This window comes from Limanda limanda, chromosome 13, assembly GCF_963576545.1.
Source record: "Limanda limanda chromosome 13, fLimLim1.1, whole genome shotgun sequence".
NCBI classification, from domain to species: Eukaryota; Metazoa; Chordata; class Actinopteri; order Pleuronectiformes; family Pleuronectidae; genus Limanda; species Limanda limanda.
In genome coordinates this window covers 1,923,795-1,946,245 of record NC_083648.1, presented here as the reverse complement: position 1 = coordinate 1,946,245, position 22,451 = coordinate 1,923,795, and the positions used below count along the sequence as shown (strand labels likewise).

At 43.9% G+C, this 22,451-nt stretch overlaps 1 protein-coding gene across 1 annotated transcript in view; it reads right to left on the bottom strand.

The window, feature by feature from the left end:
- The window catches only part of myo10 (myosin X), an 83,790-nt gene that overhangs the window by 15,429 nt on the left and 45,910 nt on the right, over positions 1–22,451 (bottom strand). Inside the window, exons 4-19 of the mRNA XM_061083585.1 lie at positions 17,945–18,132; positions 11,306–11,440; positions 10,903–11,027; positions 9,930–9,943; positions 9,735–9,819; positions 9,347–9,450; positions 8,943–9,072; positions 8,223–8,341; positions 6,946–7,092; positions 6,555–6,655; positions 6,364–6,430; positions 5,556–5,648; positions 5,380–5,448; positions 5,212–5,294; positions 4,684–4,792; positions 4,129–4,209 (exon numbers count right to left, since the gene is read on the bottom strand). Of these exons, the coding sequence (XP_060939568.1) occupies positions 4,129–4,209; positions 4,684–4,792; positions 5,212–5,294; positions 5,380–5,448; positions 5,556–5,648; positions 6,364–6,430; positions 6,555–6,655; positions 6,946–7,092; positions 8,223–8,341; positions 8,943–9,072; positions 9,347–9,450; positions 9,735–9,819; positions 9,930–9,943; positions 10,903–11,027; positions 11,306–11,440; positions 17,945–18,132 (1,650 nt within the window). The remainder of the gene's footprint in view (positions 1–4,128; positions 4,210–4,683; positions 4,793–5,211; positions 5,295–5,379; positions 5,449–5,555; positions 5,649–6,363; positions 6,431–6,554; positions 6,656–6,945; positions 7,093–8,222; positions 8,342–8,942; positions 9,073–9,346; positions 9,451–9,734; positions 9,820–9,929; positions 9,944–10,902; positions 11,028–11,305; positions 11,441–17,944; positions 18,133–22,451) is intronic.

Below are 22,451 nucleotides of genomic sequence, written 5' to 3'. Positions count from 1 at the left end.
TTTGTTTGTCAGGAGACCAGAATCCTCTGAGGTCCAGTTCTGTGAAGTGAATCTTCCTCCGGAGGCAGAGAGAGAATCTCAGGCCTCCACAGGGACGGGACAACAAAAGCCTGAGGGATCAACTCTGTGTCCCGACTTCCCTCAAAGACCCAGGGCTTTCAGGAGGACAAAAGGGGGCGTGTCCGTGCGCTCCCGAGGGGGGTGGGACCCGGCGGGGGGGGGGACACAGAGAGACAAACTCAGGAGGAGCTGAACGTCCCTCAGCCGTTTCTCTTCTTTCATCAAGACACAAGTTACAGTTCAATGAGTTCACTCGATTGCATTAAACATTCGTGAAAGGTAAATTAACAGTTTCTTGGTTTTAGGCTTTGAGATGTTTGTGTTTTTATAATATTTATGGAGGAATTGTTTGTTTTGTCTGGTCTGAATTTCAACTGGTATTAACAGAGAGACGAAACAAATCGAATATGAATATGAATATCTGATCTAAATGAAATCCGACCTAAATCCATGACCCAGGGGTTGGTGGAGGATTCTTGTGGGTTTGAATTCCTCTGACACATGAGACATGACACAAGTCCAACCTGCAGAAGTGGAGCTTCTGAGCTGAATCCAGACAGTGAAGGTTCTAGTATCTGTGAACAACATCAGCTGTCAGAGGAGCTTCACCAGGATCCGTCTGTCCACACTGAATCAGAAACATGCAGAATCAGCAGAATCTCATCTCACTCTTTCTCCTGGTTCTCAGGTCGTTAAGTCTCCTCATCGTATCCTCGGCCTCATTCAGGCTTTGAAACTCGTCTGTGGAAATCCAGAGGTGAAAACCTTCGAGTCCAGTTTGAGGTGAAAGAGAAATAACCAGCGTGAGCTCAGGCGTCAGTGTTTTCCTGACAATATAATAATTCAACTTGCTCTCACAACACTGTCTTTCTGTCTGATTCGTCATGGATATGAAAACACACCTGAGAGCTGCGTCTCTTCCACCGTGCTGACACAACCTCTGTGCAACACAACCTCTGTGCAACACAACCTCTGTGCAACACAACCTCTGTGCAAAACACACACACACTTCAACACACAGCAGTAGAAAGGAGCATCAGGTCTCACCGTGCATCCTCGCTCGCCCGTCTCTCTCCATCTGAACGTTTATTCCACAGAAACACGACAGAGAACTTCTCCTGTCGTCTCCTCTACACACTGAGCGCCTCACACAGACTCACACTCACTCACACAGACTCACACAGACTCACACAGACTCACTCACTCACACACACAGTCAAACAAAGGCTTTCAAACCACAAACTCCACTCCCCCTTCTTGTGTGGAGAGGGAGGGCTGAGGTTGCCATGGGGATGCATCTCCTGCTGAGGCTAATTTGTGCAGACCACTTGTAGGGCCTGTGTGTGTGTGTGTGTGTGTGTGTGTGTGTGTGTCTGTGTGTGTCTGCAAGGCTGTTTACATTCAAACGTGATGGTGATGGCCAGATGAACTGCTGCCGGTTGATTCATCAGCTAATTTGAATTTTCTAATCTTAGCAGAAGAATTCTTTAATATATTTTATCTTATAACGTGCAGTTAAATTACAATTATAACATTAAAATATGTATGTATTCATTCTGCTAACCTTTCTCTAATATAATTACGTTTTCACAATTACAGATTTCATACATATTACAGTTTTTAGTCAGATCCATGTCCCATCTGCTAACATGGAGGATGGTTAATGAGCTGTACCGCAGCCAGCCACCAGGGGGCGATTGAGATTATCGGATATCATTTGGTGAGAATCAGACACAAGCCATAAAAACTAAGAGTCACAAGCTTTAGTTTATCTAACACGCTGTTGTGCAAATGACCGTGTGTGTACTTGTGTGTGTGTGTGTCCTAGTTGTGTTTAGAGGTCTGTCCACACCAGTTTGCATTCTGTCAATATATTGATCTTTCAACAGATTCCACTTCCCAGCTGTCGGAGTCCCATGACCCCTCAGGCTGTTTCCACACGCTTCCATCACATCACACGCTTCCATCACATCACACGCTCTAAGTCACGGATGTGGTCGGCGTCTCAAAATGTTAAAATCATAAACGTTTATATTTAAATGTGTTTAGAGCTGAGAAGCTGAGAAGCTGAAACTGGTTTTGAGGGACAGACATGTTGGAGCTCCTGTCCTCGGACACCTGCTCAGAGAGGAACAAGCAGATGACAGGGACACGGCCCTCGGGGGCTTTTAGGGGCCACGTGCCTCCCTGACCCCTGACCCCTGCCCCCCCCTCCCTCCTTCACTACATTAAGCTCCATTTGAAAGTCATCACCGGACCTTGTTTACCATTCGATCCAGGGCCGGGTCTAGGCAGGGGCAAGAGGGGGCCTGGCCCCCTCAAATAAATGTTGTGCCCCCTCAAACTAAATCCCAATTTATAATAATAATAATATAATAAAGCACAATGCCCCCTCAAGATTTGTGGCTGCCCCCTCATACATGCCTGTCTAGACCCGGCCCTGATTCGATCACAAGAGGAGTCCAGACTCATTAAAGCTCGCCGGCTGTCCTCTGGTGTCTCTGAGGACATGAACGTCCATCTGTGGATCCGTCAAATTAATAACTCCTGAAAACAGTTTGTCTGTCTCTCAGATCGGATTTCACAAAAAACAGTTTTTTATTGAAACTCGGTTTTGAGCCAACGAAGAAACTCCTTCACTTTGGAACGGATTCAAACAAGTGGGCAGATCCAGGATTTCATCAGTAATGAGATTTAAGTTATTTCTCCGCAGAGACATCTTGTTCTGACCTGGATGATGATCTGGATGATGAGAACAAAAATAAATATTTTTAACGGACGAACTTACTCAGTTACACTTCGGAAACAAATTAATACTTTTAACTTTATCAGACCACGGACATCTTCCTGGTGTTAATGTAATAAGTGATTCAGTTTGCAGGGAATTTGTTGGACCTGTCACCATTTCTGCTCAGAACTCCTCCCACACACACATGCACACTCTCACACACACACACACACACACACACACACACACACACACACACACACACACACACACACAGGGACCCTCTGTGCTGCCACAGACGACAACGAGCGTCTCAAACACAAACCCTCAGAGCTGCTTCATATCCACGTCACAGCTGCACAGAGATGCTGCTCACAAAGACTTTGTTGCAGAAGAATAAATGTATTCGAAAGAAAGTCTGGCCCCAGAAAATGCTGGGTAATTACTTTAATAAAAAAAAAATATATAGAGGTAAAGAAACCTACGAACTTCACAGTCGGTTAATTCCCAACTATCAATTAGATGAGACGTCCAGACAGATATCCATAAGTTATCCCACGCTGTCGAGCACATGTTTGGATTATTGTTGCTTGTATTGTGGAATATTTCTTATATTTAACATTTTTACTGTAGATTTGTTTTCTTATATTGTACATTTGTATGTTGGATTATTGTTTTTTATATTGTATATTTTCTCTTGAATATTTCTTCTTATATTGTAGATTTTTTAATTTTATCATATATTTGTATTGGTGATTATTTCTTTTCAAACCATATACTGTATTTTTATCGTAAATTGTAATTTCGTATATCATATATTTAGGTTATTAATTATTATTTTGTTCAGTGAAGTTTTGACTAAATGAGCGAAATGTAAATCTGAGAAACTCGAACCATTAAAATCCTAAACTTTTTTCTTTGGTCACAAAAAACTTTCTTTTTCGCTGATGATGTCACACAACTGATGATGTCACACAACTGATGATGTCACACAACTTATCACTCCAGAAACACAAATATTTAAAGATATCTTGTGAGATTGTCTGTGGGGGGGAGTCACAGTGCACCCCCCCACCCGCTCCTCTAAATACTTTGTGTACATTATCCCCACATTCTCCACGACTCCCGCCTGTTGCTAGGCAACCTGGGGTCAAAGGGCACCAGAGAGGACCAGACACTTCTCATTCCTGTCTGCTAATGGTTGCTGTGTGTGTGTGTGTGTGTGTGTGTGTGTGTGTGTGTGTGTGTGCGTGTGTGTGCGTGTGTGTGTGTGTGTGTGTGTGTGTGTGTGTGTGTGTGTGTGCGTGTGTGTGTGTGTGTGTGTGTGTGTGTGTACTCACCTTGCGTGTATTTGGTTTGATGCAGCGTATGAAGTACGGGTTGGAGGTGCAGAGTGTGGCCATCAGGGAGTGCAAAGAATTCTGCGTCAAGATAAACGGGCACAAACACTACAGTTACTATTACAGTTACTATTACAGTTACTACAGTTACTGCTGCTTACTACTTACGTGCAGTTATACTACTTTCACTAATATAACTGCTGATATTTAGATGTTTCCAAAGGTTGCACAACAAATACTGGCAGACCTTCGCCGTTCTACCTCCCGTAGTTATAATAACAATATTACTACTTCTGCAATACCGGCTGTAATAGTTTTACGTTAAGGTACTACTACAGCTACTACCGCAGTACTACTATTTGTTGCTGCTACTATTACTGCAACTGGTGATATGTTAACAGTTGTTTTCTGCAGCAGCAACAACATGAACTTATTTCCACAGGTGATTCACTGTTTGTCGCAGCCGCAGAAAAGCTACAAATTATTCACATTTATCATAATATATCAGTAAATCCGGTGAACACTGGCGCAGTTTGAGGTTTGTTGGGAACTGACCTTGAACTGGGAGCTGACCGTGGGCCGGCGGCGCTTGCAGCTGCTCTTCAGCGTGTCCTGTTTGTTTCGACTCAACACGTGTTCGAACAGATCGTAGACAAAGTCCAACCTGAACCACAGAGGGAACACGGAGAATCAGGAAGTGTCTCACACAGGATTCAACTGTAATGGGATTGTATCATAACTGATAACTCCATCGCTTAGACTCGCATTGAGACAAAAATCACAGGTTTGAGCTTAAACTGCAACTCTGGAAGTTGAATGAACAACCGGAGAAAGACATCAAAACATGTGTGTTTTCCATTTGATCATAGTTTGACAAAAGAAAGATGAACAGACGAGTGCAGACGGTAGAAGCTTAGCAGAATTTAGGAAAATAATAATTCCAGAAATATATCTAAGTATCGAGAGAATCAAGACTTTTATTTCTCTATTATTTCTTTCGTCAGTGACATTAGTGCAGGCGCTCTTGAGCAAGGCATTACAATCCAAACTTCTTCTCCTCTCATTAGAAACGCTGCCTCTCACCTGCTCTCCCTCAGCAGGTTGAGGATGTCGTCTCTGAAAGTGTCTCTGTTCTTCTCCAGCATCCCCCTCACGTCGTACACCACCTGCAACCAGCCACAAGGGGGCGTCAGATCCGAACACAACAACCAGAACTACACTGAAGGACCAGGATGAAGAGGCAACACCCACCTCTCCTGCATAGTGTCTGACTCCGAAGAAGTGCACAGCAACACGAGGCTTCACATAGAAAGAGTTCTTCTGCAGCCAGAGGAAAAAAAAGACAGTTCAGATATTTGGTTTTTAATATTTTTATGTGAATTGGCTGAAATCAAACCTGCATCACAGAATCACTGACGACCACCTACCGAGTGCTGGCTGTGGAGTTTCTCCAGTAAGGTGTCGTCTGTGGCTTTGGGGAAGTGACTCTCCTCATTCATCAGCGCCAGGAGACCAAGTTTCTATGGAAACACCATCATCATCATCATCATCATCATCATCATCATCATCATCATCATCATCATCATCATCATCATCATCATCATCATCATCATCATCATCATCATCATCATCATCATCATCATCATCATCATCATCATCATCATCATCTTATCCTCGTCCGACTAAATCGTAACAATCTGTTCAGTCTGTTTCTGTTTGTATTCACTTCCTGTTTTATTTTGTTGTCTGGGTTCTTGTGTCTTGTGTCTAGCTCTACTTCCTGTTGGTTTCCCACACACCTGTACCTTGTTTGTCATTAAGCATTCCCTATTTATATTATACCCTATGTTCCCCCCCCCCCTCTCACCCTCTGTTAGATATTGTCATTGTCTCCTTCGTGGGTTCATGCTCTCCAGAGGTTACCTCCGTGTGTTTACTACCTGGTTTTGGACTCTGCCTGGATTAACGACATTGGATTTTCTGCCTTTTCCCTGAATGGACTTGTTAACCTCTGGACTGTTAAAGTAAAGTTTTATTTTATACTTTATTTTCTGTCTCCCGTGCTTCCTTTTGCAGCTGAGTCCCAGCCTTGTACAGGACTGTCACAATCTCTTCCTGCTGCTTGTCTCTATCTTTCTCCAACTATCATCATCCTCATCTGACAGTTTTAAACAACTTTCCTGAAACGTCTGAAGCACAGAAACAATCTCTGACAGTTCTCTTTCCCCCTCGTACCTTCTCGATCAGGTCCAGACACTCTCCGTTGTCCATCCAGTTGATGTCCACCCAGGCCAGGCCCTCCCTGCAGGAGACAAGACAACACGTGTTCAACAGCAGGAAACATTTAGAACGAGAAACAATAAAAAATACACATCACGTCTCATTTCACAGTGAAGAACTGAGCGATCAGAACGGCCTCCACCTACTTGTTGTACTCAAGTTGCTCCAGGGAGAAAATGTGCTTGTTAAAATATTCCTGAAGCTTCTCATTTGCATAGTTGATGTTGAACTGCTCAAAGCGGTTGACCTGCGGAGAGAATGAAATCAGGCCGATGTTAAAGACGCAGAGAACAGAGATGTCTTCATTAAGAATAACAATATGATTCCAATAATGAGTCGAGGAGGAATATGAGGTCAGAGATTGAATTGGATGTAAATTCAATAACCTGTATTTATCCGTGAGAAGTTAATTAGATCCTGTTTTCATGTTAGACACTCAAATAGCGGAAAGCGTTTTTTATTTCCCTCTGAATCATCTGACTGTTGATATATATCCTCTGGTTGGAATGTGCACGTCTAACAAAGTGTTCCACGCACCTCGAAGTTCTCGAAGCCGAAGATGTCCAGGATGCTGATGGACTTGAAGTCCTCGTTGCCCCTGATGCGGCTGTTGAGTTTTCGGATGATCCAGTTGAAACACTGGGAGTAAAGGGCCATGGCCATGGAGTCTCTGGAGTCCACCGCCTGAGGAGGAGAGACCCACGTCACAGGGGATTCAAGAACCACGTCCCACACAGAGAAGAATACAATGCAACATTTAGAAATTAAACTTTCATAACGGCTGTAGGGTTCTGAGTGTGTGCTGAGGGTCTTTTAAATATCACATAACCACTGGAAACTGCTTCTCTTTGTTTAAAACTCTCTGCACCGACAAAGCAGAGCAACAAAAGAGCGTCTGAGTCATGAAGTGAATGAAACAAAGGAATTCTCCTTTAATTGTGATAATAACAAGCAGGACCAAATGATAAAAATAACTTAAAACAGTTGAAATATACTATATTTACTATACTGTACTATTTTTATAAACTGTCTAACAATAACATTACCATCATATCATCAGTACTATTACCATCATCTTGCCACTGCACCTTATCTACCTATTTATCTTGTGTTTCTGTTTTTATTCTTTCTACCTCAATATTTTTTATTTTATTCTATTGTATTGTATTTTATTGTATTCAAATATACCGGCTGCTATGACGACTTAATTTCCCTTCGGGGATGAATAAAGTAATCTATCTATCTATCTATCTATCTATCTATCTATCTATCTATCTATCTATCTATCTATCTATCTATCTATCTATCTATCTATCTATCTATCTATCTATCTATCTATCTATATCAAATTATCATTGCTCATCAGACGCTAAATAAAAGAAAGTTAGAAATAAAAAGACAATATGATATAATAATTAAAATAATCAAATACAATAAGGTCTCATTATATTATGTCTTTATTCTCAAATTAGACTCTTGTGTGAAATGATTTGTTGATGTTGAATTAATTTTTAACTTCTTAGTTATAGTCAGTTTTCAGGTCCAGTTTGATCAGGTTTAGGCAACGAATCGTCAGTTGGACGAAGCTCCAGGTTCACATGGTTCACAACCTGAATCCTGTTTCCTGTCAGAGCAGAAACTACTCGACTCGTTGAGCTGATTCCAGCTGATGTTCACTTCAAGATAATTCGTTTTTCCAACAGCACAAATCTGATCTTCTCACTTGGGATCCGCTTCCACACTCAAGAGGGAGAGAACCTCAGATTCAAACACATGATTTCACCTTCACACCTGAAGGACCTGAGATCACTCACCTGCTCCACGGTGAGCGGCGTGGAGATCTCCTCCCCCCGGAGGATCATGGACCTGTGGGTCAGGACCTCGGCCAGCTGGTCCGAGTTCAGCCCCAGGAGGTCGGACGTGCGGCTGAGAGCTGAAGAGCAAAGACACACAGACTCAACTCACTGCTTATCAACGACATTTTGATTGTTTTATGTTATATTTATGTTTTTAGGTATTTGTTTTATGTTTTTAGGTATCTGTTTTAAGTTTAAGTGAGAATGTACAAGTTACACATACATTTACATATACTGAATATATATGTAGCCTTGTTTAATCATTTAAATTGTATTTATTAATACATACATTTTTTGTACATTATATACAATATAGAGCAAAGTTAAAAAACACATTTACAGATGTATAGGAAGCTGGTTAAGTATAAGATCATAATTAATTAATGATTTATGCAGAAGAAGCTTGATTAACTAAGTTTGAACTCCTTCTCGCTCTTTTCCGAATGTTTAGATTAAATCATTTGGTTTTCCCTCAGTTTGTAAATAAAACTTTTTTAGAAAAAATGAAATGAAATGAATGTGTGATATGTTAAATTGACTCTGATCTTTGGACGACAACGTTTCTCTTCAAACTAACAAATGAATCTGAACCTGAAGTCAGAAAACCCTGTTAGTGACAGAGGAAGAGGAGTGAAGAGGAAGAGGAGTGAAGAGGACGAAGGGGGGGGGGGTTCTGACCTGATTTGGAGGAGACCTGTGCTCCTCCGGCCGTCATGAACTCGATGTTCCCTGCGTGAAGGATCCCGGCCAGGAGGCGCAGGATCTCCCCGATGTTCTCCTCCGTGAACTGCATGGTTCGCATGGAATTCTGGGAAAAACAGCGAAGAAGAATGAACTCATCAGGTCGAACCTTCATCTTCTTCATGGACTCACATCAAATTCCAGCTTTTTTTATATCATCAAAACACTAAATAAAACCAAACTGATAAGTGAAAGAATATTGATTAGTTTTAGTCTTAAGAAGTGTCTGTAGTGTGTGTTTGTGTGTGTGTGTGTGTGTGTGTGTGTGTTTGTTTGTGTGTGTGTGTGTGTGTGTGTGTGTGTGTGTGTGTGTGTGTGTGTGTGTGTTGTGACCTGCGTACCAGAACATCCTGAAAAGTGCCTTTGTCGTTGATTGTCTTGTCGGTGACGCAGCTCGCCTGCCGCAGGTAGTGGTAGCTGTCGGTGTGGGTCAACGCGAACGCATCTGCAGACACACAACAAACACACAACGAACACACACACTGTCACAGCTGCTCATGCATGTGGAATTTACATCAACACTGTGAAACGTGTCAACATTAAACCAGCAGCTTCAGAATGAGACGACTCAGTGGAATTTATTGACTCTGACAGAACAAGTCATGCCCATGTGTGGCTGCAGCCAGGGGGCGCTGTGGCTCAGGAGAAGTTTCATCGTTTTGCTTTAACTCTGAAACTTTACAGGATGTTTGTCTTCTGTACGGTTCGGCTGTGTCCAGGTGTCCTCACCTCTCTGCTGGCTGTTGGTTCCTGCTAACAGAGCGTAGAAGATGTGGTAGTTCCTCTCGCCCGGGTTCTGCCGGACCACACGGTTCTGCAGAAGAAGAAGAAGAAGAAGAAGAGAATCGCTTATTACTCACCCGACTGTGACTCATCTCAAACACCCACATTCAGTCTCAGGGTCATCGGAGGACGGACACTCACCTTCTCTAGGAGGTCTGCGGTCGGAGAAGCTTCTGTCAAGGCACAAAAACTGAATGACTCGGATAAATGTTCCACAGAGAAACCAGGAGCAACAGGAAGAGGGAAACTAAAACTGCTGACCTTCACAGACATGAACACCAGGAACACCATTGAGAAGCAGGTCATGGTCCTAAAGGCCCTAAATGTCCTGTATTCTACTGTACTTCACTATAATTTGAATAAAAAAACAACATTACTATTGGATTAATTTCAATTTACCTCAGCAAACAAATAAATAAAGTGGTGTAGTGGTGTACTAGCCCCATGCACAGACTTTACATAATCTCTTTTATACTTTTATATATATATTTTAGTTTTCTTGTTTGTTTTTAATATACATATATTTGTTGTACTATTCACTCCAGCAGCACAAGAACACTTTCCTACTGACACTGAGACAATCATTGTTTTCTGTACCATAGGGTCAGACCCATTCCTGTATCTGTAATATGTTCTCCCTATGTTTCTGTGATTTATCTATGTATGTCGGTGAGATGTATAAGTGTATAAATGTATAAGCTACTGGATGACCTTAATTTCCCACAGGATTAATAAAGTATCTATCTATCTTGTTAAACTAGGAGATAATAAACTGCAGTGATCTAGTTCTACTGATCTCGGGACAGACGGACTCAGATCCTCATGAGAGATTCTTCTCCTCTTCACCTCTACAAGCAACAAGTTCCAGTTCTTCCTATTCTCAATTCTTACTGTATATATTGTTGTTCAACTCTCTTACTGTATATATTGTTTTGTTTTATATTGTTTGTTTTATTTTGTTTTATATTGTTGTTTAATGTCTGATTGTTATTTATGTACAGTGCACCAACCACACCAAGGCAATTTCCTGTATGTGCAAATATACTTGGCAATTAAAAGAATTCTGATTCTGATTCCTATCGGATGTTGTTGTTTGACGGGTTTCAAAGGATACAGTCCACGATCCTGCCGCCCTGGATGTTTCCCTTCTGGCTGAAATGCAGCTGCACGAACTTCCCGAAGCGGCTGGAGTTGTTGTTGTGGACGGTCGTGGCGTTTCCGAACGCCTCCATGATGGGACTGGAGGAGCAGCGGCGTTAATAACACACACACGTTTACAGCGTCATCATCAACAATTAACCTGATACTTCACACTTTAATGTGTCTTATGAGCTGGAAACTAAGTGACTGAAGAAACACATTAATGTTGGTTTTAAAATCACATTTGTTATAGGAAATCGAATCTGATATCGCCACCTAGTGGTTCAAACTGTCCTGATGTCTCTCTATCATCTAATCGTTGTGTTGTATGTGTGTGTTTAAGTGTGTGTATTCTTGGTGAGGTCACACTTGGTCACCTGCTCTCCAGCAGCGCCTCCTCCACCCGGGACGTCCGGTCTCTGGACGACAGCTCCAGCGAGTGCTGACTCATCGCCGACAGGAACTTCAGGATCAGTTTGGTGCTTTCGGTTTTCCCGGCTCCGCTTTCTCCACTAGGGGCAGAAAAACACACGGATGTTCAAGTCCCTCCTTCTCAACTGACCCTTGAGCAAGGCACTGGCCTCTAATAATTAGGATTTATTATGATGTTTCTTCTTGATCTGGAAAATGTCCAGTTCATGTACCAGAGGCAGCAGGACGTACTGTACGTTGCAGATATGTTAGGACATAATCTGAGGGACAAATCAAGTTTAATTGATTTATATTCTAACACCAGATTTGATTTTTAAATCGGCTCAGAAGCTTCTTGTCTCCTCTCACAAACCTCCTGTGTCTTTAACTGAAGCCCGAGACCCGAGGCTCTTTAATTCACACTGTGTGCGATGGATGTGTCTTTATTTAATGTGTGATTGTGTGTGTCTGCCTGCAGGTTGTGTGCATTGCTGCTGCAACTCACAACAAACTGGGTCAGATGTGAATTAGCTACTGATGACTGACTCACAACTGATGCTGTTCACACACACACACACACACAGCGTCATGGGAACTACTCCAGCCACTAGGTGGGGCACTGGACTCTCCTGAATGATTCCTCATCACTAGTGAGTCTTCCTCAAACTTTATCTCTGTTCACGCTAATGATTTACTGAGCCGATGGTACTTTTCAAAATAAAAGCTTTGTAATTCACCGGGATGTAAAAGTATCGCAGCAACAAAGTTCAGATCTCACTCTGTCCATCAGTTTGTCAAACTTCTTTCATTTGTATCTTAAGAGACTCGGTGTGAGTGGAATTTATTTAAACAGATTATTGACACAGACAAAACGTGAGAGGGTCGGTTTAATGCATCTGGACAACTGATCTGAGACACACACACACACACACACACACACACACACACACACACACACACACACACACACACACACACACAGCCAAGCAGCACCCGGTCTTTGTCCTAATCCCTGGCTCTGCACACGATGGTGCCACCCATGGTAAACCCTAGAAAGTGAGACGAGAAGTGTTACTCAGTGAGAGAGGGACACGTGTCGTCCAATCGGGTTTCGAGTCTTCAGAGGAACGATTTCTTTACACCGGAGATGGAAGTGAAATCCTGTCACCGAACTGCCCAGAGACTCGAGGAGGACTAGGATTGAATGACTCGTTGGGACGGACTGGAATGTAGGACTGAGGTCTGAGGGAGTTTCTGTTGCTCTGCCAGAAAAACTGAAACCTTCCTGTTCAGCAGCAAACGCTCACGGCTCCTGAAGGTTGAGTGAAGAGGTTTGAATTCACTATTATAATGAAATTGAAAACGTGGATACGAGGCCGTGTGCTTCATGTCCTCGACCTTCTCTCCGAGCCGTCCTAGTTCCTTTCTAAACCGATGGCAGCTCCTGTATTCTGGATGTTTCTGCACCACAAGAGGAAGTGGTGAAGCGTCGTCCATCTTTCTTTGCGTTCGCTGAAGCCAACTGAAAGATTTTATGTTGCATCACTGCGGCCGAACCACAGAGCAAACGTTAGTTATTAATGTTGTGTGGTCAGCGTGTTTCTTTCTGCAGAACATTTTGTTTTTGAAGAGAAAACAGAAACCACTTGGTGAGAGGACGACACACGAGCAGATCCAGGACTTTTTCATCACGTTCTTCAACATTTACACAAACTTCTCAGAGAAAAATCTGGATCGGGTGTATTTTAAATGTGGTTTCATCGATGGATAGAATTAGAAACATTAGAGAATGTTGGTTCAGTTGAGAGTCTGACAAACTATTTGATTTCAGGCCCAAAGTTGCATCGTCGCATCTGATTGGACGAGCTCAGATTTATGTGACTCAATAAAAACTCACAACAAACACAGGAGGATCCGGACTACGCAGATCAAACCGACTCAATCCCAAAAGAAGACGTTTTCAGGCTTGTTTTTGCGGAGCTGGTTTTGTTGCTTTAGCTGCAGGGATTGTGTTACTCCAGATTCCTGAGTGATTAACGAGGGTTTGACCTCACATGCACCTCAGGGGTCGGGAGGTCGGGCAAAAACCTGCCGGGTCGGGGATTTAATCAAACCTGGGCTGCATCGGACACAAAGCCACAGTCAGAACATGAAGTCTGACTGGGTTGAGACAGTCCGAGGTTCACAGACTTCAACTGAAATGATCGTTTTGACTTCAGATCACATGATCCGATGACGTGAGTGTTGTTCTCTCACAGGCTCCACTCTCCTGGCTTCAGGTTTCACACCAGGCCTTGGGACCAGTAAAGGTCCGACACCGGTTCTGACACGCAGCCGTTTGTTCCAGTTGGGTGCTGAATGGGGTCAAAGGTCAGGGCTCAGTGCAGACCAGTCAACACCAAACTGGGAAAAACTGTTCTTCTAAAGCCTTGAGCAGGAACTCACCGTCATGTGGGATCAGGAAACAGACCCACACCAAACATTCAGAGAGGAAAACCAGAAAATGAAACGTCTGAATCTGTTTATTGGAGGAGATCTGCCGTGCTGCGTTCAGGAACAGTCTGAACAGTTTGGATTCTCTCCAGCAGATTCTCACGCTGAGTTCTCACTGAAATCTGCAGCGACAACGTTAAAATCATGAGGCTCAATGCAGCCGGGGAAACGCATCAGTGAGAACGCTGAGTGGCGTTCATGAGCATTAATGAGCAGATGCGTCTTGTTAGAGTTCGCTCCTCCTCCTCCTCTTCGTCCTCCTCGTCCTCCTCTTCCTCCTCTTCCTCCTCCTCCTCCTCTTCTTCTAAACCAGCTCCTGTTTCATTCGCCTCCTTCTGCCTGGATCTGATTACCCACAATCCCCTAAATCCGACGCGAAGCTTCCTGCCTTCGCCTAAAAGTGCAATTTATAGCTGTTCTCCCTCTCACACACACACACACACACAGACACGCACACACACACACACACACACACGCACACACACACACACTTACCATGAAATTACTCTTTTTGTGTGTGGGTGGGGGGGCTGCCATGTTACATGTTTTACGAGGGTCTGCTCTGAAATGGCTTTGGTGTTTTTGAGGGACCAACAGTGTGTGTGTGTGTGTGTGTGTGTGTGTGTGTTTGTGAGTTCATTGGGAACCAGACCACGTACTGGGGCACCCGGGCAGGAGTTGGGACTCTGCGTTAAAACGATCCTCCAACAAAACAGAAAGGAACTAAATGGATCTTCAGGTCATGGACCAGTGAAAGGAGCTGGAGATCGAGTGGAGAGAAGTTAGCAGCTCAGCTCCTGGTTCAGTGACAGCATCAGGATCCAGTTCCAAACACACACGTCCATCTGAAACCTCCGTGTTCACATCCTGCTTCTCTCTCAGCTCAGAGATCCAAACACAGAAATGCAAGTTGGGTTATTTCTTTATCTCAGACGCCAGTGGGAAGCTCCGCCTCCACATGTCAGCAGCTGTTAGCAAAGACAAGGGGTCGCTAACACTCGTAACTCATCCTCCATGTTGTTCCTCCTCCGGTCGCTGAGGCTGCTTGTTTTCATGGTAACTGAGGTCATGTGACAGGAAACTGACGACTCACTGAAGGCTACTCCGTGACCACAAGGACGTTGTGAGCGTCTACGTCATCTATAACATTGTGATTTAATTGCATCATATAAAATGACACCAAGAGATTATTTAGTTTGTAACCGAACACCAGCGAGACAGGAGTCCTCAGGAAAAACACACAACTCTCTGCTCCGCCCTGCAATTACACACAACCTTACACACATGCATCCGCCACAGAGCGAGCTGCACACACACACAACAACATGCAAACACTACACACCACACACAATTCACATATGAAGACATTAGAGCTGAAAACACCAGTTGTGTGCAGGAGCGACTCGGAGGAACCGATCCCTCGGGTCCGAGCAACTTCATCAAACTAAAGTGGTTCCTTATATTAATAATTCATGCATCAGTGGAGGATCTGCAGAGCATGTTGTATATTCTCTCAGCTGGTGCAGATGGAGGTGTAGTGCCTTGCTCGAGGGCAGCGGTTCACAGCTGATCAGCTCAGAGGCAGTGACACACTCAGAGGTTCGTGTGTGAAAGTGAAACTCACTGGTAGGAGAGTGATGCTGACTCTCACCTCTTTCTAGATTCATGATTTAAAGGAGCATTTGGATCTGCTTCACCTGCAGCCGGGCGGCACGGTGGTCCAGCGGCTCGTCCATGTGGCGTTTGCATGTTCTACTTGTTCCTGCATGTTTCCTCCGTGTTCTGCAGCCTTCCTCCCACACGACTACCTGCAGGTGTGAATGTGAGCGTGTCTTAAGATGGACTGTAAATACAGATGGACGCCGCTGTCCTGGACAAGAACCACAACGCCCCCATCTCAAGCGTTTCACATTTCCTGTGTAGTGGGTGGAGCCAATCACAAGTCAGCATCGGACGTCCCGGCGCTGGCAGGCTCCAGCGTGTCTTTGAAAAAACACATTGTCCAGAAAAAGCCATTTAATGCCACAGCTCAGATCTCCAGCTGAGTCCTGAACTCTCCTGTGACAAGATGAAACCTTCAACCTCCACATCTCCAGACAGAGGATCAGAGGGTGTGTGTGTCTGTGTGTGTGTGTCTGTGTGTGTGTGTGTGTGTGTTGGGAGGCTCACTCTGTCATTTTCTCTATTTTAACAGACAGTAAACCCTCAGGTTGTGTTTTCGCTGAGACACCAGCTGCAGGTCCGGCCTGTGGTCTGTGGTTCGTCCTCTCTGGTCCACAGAGCTTCATGTGCTGCTGCTGCTGCTGTCATGGAAACACTACGCAGCCAAACTTCTGTTTTTCTATTTCTCAAAGTTACAGATTCTGTGGTGAATTCAGCGTTTTTGAGTTTTCTCTCCAGACGGATGAACTCTGCTTGTTCCAGCAGGGAAAGAACCAGGAATCAGTGAGATCAAGATAAACACAACAGGATTGTGTAGCTCAGGGTTTTCTCTCCGACGACATTATGACAACATGTTTGTGTTGACGCCTCGGTGTGTGTGTGCGGCGCTGGATGTTCTTCCCACTGACCAACTTCCTGTCAAACAAAGGATCTTCTGTTCCCCGAACAGGAGGACGACTCCAGCCAGGAGACGACAAGGAGGCTTTTCTACTTCTCCATAGATACACATGCGACTTTAACAATCATAATGAATCGTCGGGTTCCTCTGAATCAGAAATGTGGGTTTTTAAACACACACAATGTTTCTGAACTCACGTCAGTGCAGAAAGCTGCTGTGTTTTTAATGAATCATTAACAATTAAAGGCATAAAAAGCCACTGTTCACTTGCTGCTTCCTTCACTCAGGAACATGTGTGTCTCATTAACCACCGGGCCAATAAACCCCGCCCACACGGGCCTGTAAACTAATGCCAGATAATTTACATGAAATTGCAGCACTTGTGCCTGAAGCATCAAACTGAGAATCTCCTGCTGCTCTCAGGTCTGGTTCTGCTGAACAAGAAGTTAACACGGAACACACACGTTTACCATCAGGTTCCTTTACACCGAGGAAACTGAGGAGCTCAGTTTCCACAAATAGATCTGGACCCGTGTGGGTTTGTTTTAGGGGCGGATGCAGATTCCAAAATTGGGGAGTTAAATATTAGCGATGGAGGCTGATGTTAAAATAAATTTTTTACAATACATTTCATTTAGCTGAAGCTTTTATCTAAAGCGACTTACAATAAGTGCATTCAACCCCGAGGGAACAAATCTAGAACAACAAGGATCAAGAAAGTACAAATTCTTCAAAAATAAAGCAAAACTACAAAATGCTATAAGTAAGTTTCATTTAAGTGCTACTAAATTGTTAGTTTCAAAAATTGTTATTTTGGCCATGAGTCCTAAAATGTTGTCATGAAACTGTGACACTATTAACCATAAACTTTAGTATGAATAACTTTAAATAACTTTTGTGTTTATTCTGTACAATACATGTTTGAAAGATTTAGGTAGTTGGAATTTTAAAAACCCGAAAAGTTGATTTTATTTTAATGATGTTTCGAGACAAACGTGACATTTTCAATTCATCCCCGGTCTAAAAACGTTTGTGTATTATTGTGTCTCTGCTGTTCTCTTATATAATTGCTTTGCGACACAGGAATGACAGACACTTGGACGAACACAAACACAAACACAACCTCAGTTCCCACAGAGTCGATCTGTTTCCAAATATAAAAATAACTTTTTTCTTTTCAGGTCAGAGGAAGGGCTCGAACAATGGAGAGACGGCGGAGGTGAAAGTCGTCCAGTTATAATCAAAGAGGAAGGATGTGAGGACGGGAAGCAGAGGATGGAGATAGTAACAGTGTGTGTGTGTGTGTGTGTGTGTGTGTGTGTGTGTGTGTGTGTGTGTGTGTGTGTGTGTGTGTGTGTGTGTCACGCTCAGAAGTGCTGCCAAAGTGCCCAGGGGACTCGAACCTCGATCAAAGCGGTTGACGCACAAGCTCAAGACCACAACGGTTTATTCAAACGACCAATCAGAGGGCTCCGTGTAATAGTGACTCAGCAGAAATGTTCTTATCTCCTTCAGGTTCCTGTATCGGGTTGTGAGTTCCACGATGACCCACCTGATCAGGACACACTGGTTCTGCAGCCTCCTCCACAGCGAGCGGTAGCACTCGTTGGCCACGGCGAAGATGTGGGGGGGGATTTCCCCGAGGTGGTGTCGGCTGTACAGCTCCACCGCCGGCCGCTCGTACAGCCCGGGCAGCGTCTGGTACGGGTTCACCGCCGCCAGGATGGAGCCGATGTACGTCTGCGGGTCAGGAGAGAGAAGAAGCGTTGGAAACATAAACATGAATAATTAGAATCATATATATATATTTATATTAGGGCTGGGCAAGTTAACTCGTTTCAATGGAGTTAACTCAAGTGATGAGTTAACTCGATTAATTATTTTATCTCGCATTCACTCTGGCTTGATTATTTATTGTTTTATTGTGAAAGTCAGGCTTTTATTTTGTGAAAGTCTGTTGCTGACTGCTGCAGAACAGGAAAAAAGAAAATAATTGGCGGATAAACAATCGAGTTAACTCATCACTTGAGTTAACTCCATTAAAACGAGTTAACTTGCCCAGCCCTAGTATATATATACGTCTTCAAAAACCAGTTCACATCCAGACTATGTTTGGAGGAGATTATGGAGCGGAGACACCAGAGAGGAGACTTGTCTTCAATCTTTATTTACAGAGTTTCTCTATAATATTGTGAGTTCTTGAAAAAGTCAACAAATAAAACTGAATCTAGTTGAATTAAACATCTAAGCAAGAAAACAGGACTGCAAGAAATATTCTGCTTCTGTAAAATGGAGTCAACCTGAAAAGGAAAATGTTCCTACTTAGTGCAGGAAGTTGAAAAGCTCTCAGGTAATCTGAGCGACATCTCTGAGCCCATACGTCATAACTTCTCATTTAATAAGCAGCGAGACAGAGAGGCAGACGGGTCGGAGCAAATCACATCTCGCTGCTCAGGTGGAAGCACACACGGGCCGGAGGGTTCACGTAATCCAATTCATCGGACAAAAGCACAGAGTCGTAGAAGTCCTGTTAAGCTCCGAGGAAGGTGGACGAAAGCAAACATGACACGTGACCTGAGAACCTTCCTCCACCGGCTCCACTCGGTCGGGGAAACTCAAATATGAACTCATCAGAATTTTTCACATTTCGAAGCAAAAACAAACCAAACGGCTGAAGCAAGTTGTTTTCTTGGCAGAAGCTGCAGTGTGGTGGAGGTGACTCATGGATAATGGAGCTGGAAAACGGCGGCAGAACCAACAGATATTTCTTAAAAAGTCTTAAAAGGTTAAAGCTTCTCGGAGACAAACAGGTGAAGCTGTCAGAAACACTCATCGTCATCATCGGCCGTGAGTGGAAGCAAAGGTCAGAGAAGCTGAAAAACACTGATGCTGTCAAAACCAAAGAGACGTTTTCCATCTTTCAGACATGTTAACGTCCCAAGAACATAATAGTTTGATCCACGTCCCATCTGCTAACATGGAGGAGGCGGGGTTTATGAGCGATACTAAAGCCAGCCACCAGGAGGTGCTCATCAACCTGAGCTTCACTCAAACATCTCACAGAGTTTAATCCCAGTTTCTGGAGAATGAGAACTTTCATCGTTCGTGCAACTTGAAGCTGAAGTGAAAGTCTCATCGTTTCGTGGCGTTTCCCGTAACCACGCATCAGAGGCGCCTGGCGGAGGACGAGACGCGTGAAGACGATAGACAGAGCAGAGAGCGTCTCCGTCTGTCCTCAAGAAAGACGTCGGACTGCCAACGTCTCGTCAAACCTCTCCTACATCTTTCCCGCTGTTTATTTTCGCTGCGACTCAAGTTTATTATATTAAAGTTTAGCTTCAAAGTTAAGACTGCAGCAGGTGAATTAATATTTCGGACGTGACTTAGAGAAAGTGTTTATTCTGGACGGATCGGAAGAGGAGGAAGAAGAAGCCTGAGGTGAAACTCACATTACAGCCATAACAATAATAACTGGGTCAAAGGTCATGCCTGCTGTAAGCACACTGTGGGGCATGGAGACATTAATATCTCATCCTGATGAAGCTGAGTTTCACCTGAGCAGTTTGTTGTTGAGGTTGATGGGTCCGAAAACACAACTTTATAGTGTAAATACAGGAAAACACTTTCAAATCTGTTCATAAATTGCAGATTTTGAAAACTTTATGAACGTATTATGGTTATGGACGATACAGAAAGGAACTCTCTGTATTCCATGTCTGGTAGAAGCTGTATAAACTATCTGTCTGTTACGTCCTGGACAAACATCCTGTTCAAACAAGACGAGATCAGAGACAGTTTTCTCATCCATCTTTAAAAAAATATCTCCGTCCAGACGAAGACAAAGAAACGACAATAAACGCTGAAACAAGCCGAACCAGTAGATGGCGCTAAAGTCAACATCAACGATCTGTTGGACCACAGCGTTCTTCTCTGGTTCTGGATGGATCGTTGACTTCGTCGCCATCTACTGGTCAGGCCTTGTTTCAGCGTTTGTAGTCGATTTGACCCCGAGCTCCTCATAAACCCCCCCCCCACACACACACACACTGTCCCCCCCCATTGCCACTCAGCCGGCCCACTGACTGACTGACCCACATTCAGCCTGGATGCAAATACATTTGAATGGCAGTTGAGGTGTGAATGTATTTACATGACAAACACAGACTGTCCTGCCAGAGTGTGCGGTTGTTATAGTGATGTGTGTACTGTGGATCATAAATGACTGTGTGTGTGTGTGTGTGTGTGTGTGTGTGTGTGTGTGTGTGTGTGTGTGTGTGTTATCTCTAGGCTCTTCCCAGTCGGACGGATCTCCAGCTCGTGAGCTTCACTCTCGTGTGTGAACGTTTCTCCTGATGCTTCACATCGTGTTTGGGAGTTTTACTTGAGTTCTTGTAAACACACGAGGAAAAGAGACTCGACCTTTTCCTCCCCGTGCCCGAGGTGAACACTTCACCTGGTTTGGTTTCACACGGAGGTTCAGCCGAGTGGGTTTCAGTTCTGAGTTCACACCAGACGGTTGGTTTGTTTCACTGAGACTTAAAAAAATAAAGTCTTGCCCTTAACTCGGTGAATTACAACCATTTGGACTCAATTAAATCTCCCTGGTGCTCCGACCTGGTAACAGTTACCACGGCAGCACCTTGGCTGCCACTCTCATCAGAAACCCCCCCCCCCATTGCCTGGTGTCAGATACTCCACATCTCGCTGCCATACCACAGAGGTGACGCAGGAAACAGGATACTCACTCGAGTGTTTGTTTGAGACATCGAACCCGCGGCTCTTTGAGCGGTGGACGCTCAGTTTTACACATCGACTTTAGTGGGATTTGATTCCTTTTGTACCGACGTCACGTGTTCAAACATCTTTAACATTTGCTGTTTGGCAAAAGGTCTGAAAGCAGATTTATGGGATTTAATAAGATTGTATTAACCATAGATTTATATATAAAGACTAGATGTCTCGTTCGACGGAGCCGGACGTCACCACATGGCGGCCATCTTGCTACAGGCAGCTCGCTCACCCATAACATTGTGCTGGTAGTGGTAAATAACCATAACTTGCTCAATTTTTAACCGATTTTGAAACGGTCTGGATCGTTATAAACGTCAGAGATGTAGTTATGACACTGCATAATTATTAATGTTTTTAGAAAATAACATAATTATAATAATTAAGTATGCAGTGTCATATCTACATCTCTGACGTTTATAGCAAACCAAACCGTTTCAAAATCGGTTGAAAATTGAGCAAGTTATGGTTATTTACCACTACCAACACAATGTTATGGGTGAGCGAGCTGCCTGTAGCAAGATGGCCGCCATGTGGTGACGTCCGGCTCCGTCGAACGAGACATCTAGTCTTTATATATATCTATGGTATTAACCACTTGAGTGAGACATCAGAGGTTATGAACATCCTGAGGATCTGGCTGCAGGAGCGTTTAGTTTCTAGAGATATTTTAATACTTCTGATTGTGATGAAACTTGACTTCTGTCATTTCAGTTCTGGGACAAAGGGCAGATCCCCGGCCTCACGCGGATCTTCTGTTTGTCGACAGTTTGCAGTCTCAGCGTCGTCCCTGTTTCCACAGAGGCGTCAGCGGCTGTTGATGGTGTAAACCACGGAGCTCAGGGAGGCATGCAGGCCAAAAAACAAGATCTCTCTCTGAGACAGATAAATGCAGAAAGTGGGAAATGAAGAACAGATGGAGAGAAAAAACGACGGATCAGAGGCAAAGCGTCGGCAGGATGTGTAAGAGAGGGGGGGGGGGGATCTGCAGCAGTCACTGAGTTACTGGGTCACAAAGACAAATTCCTGCACATTTGTTATTCTTGGCGAACGCAGCGATTCCTGCTCGAATGTTTGTGTTTAATATCGCTGCTGACGGACAGAAATCCCACATCTGTGAAAGTCGGGTTGTTCGGGAGAAGTGGACGATTGTTTTACTTTGGTAGAGCCGCTGAAATACAGAAATACATTCGACCAATCAGGACTCAGCTGTCAATCACCACGTCTCAGCACACGTTGACGTTATCAAATTAGTAAATTAAAACCAAACT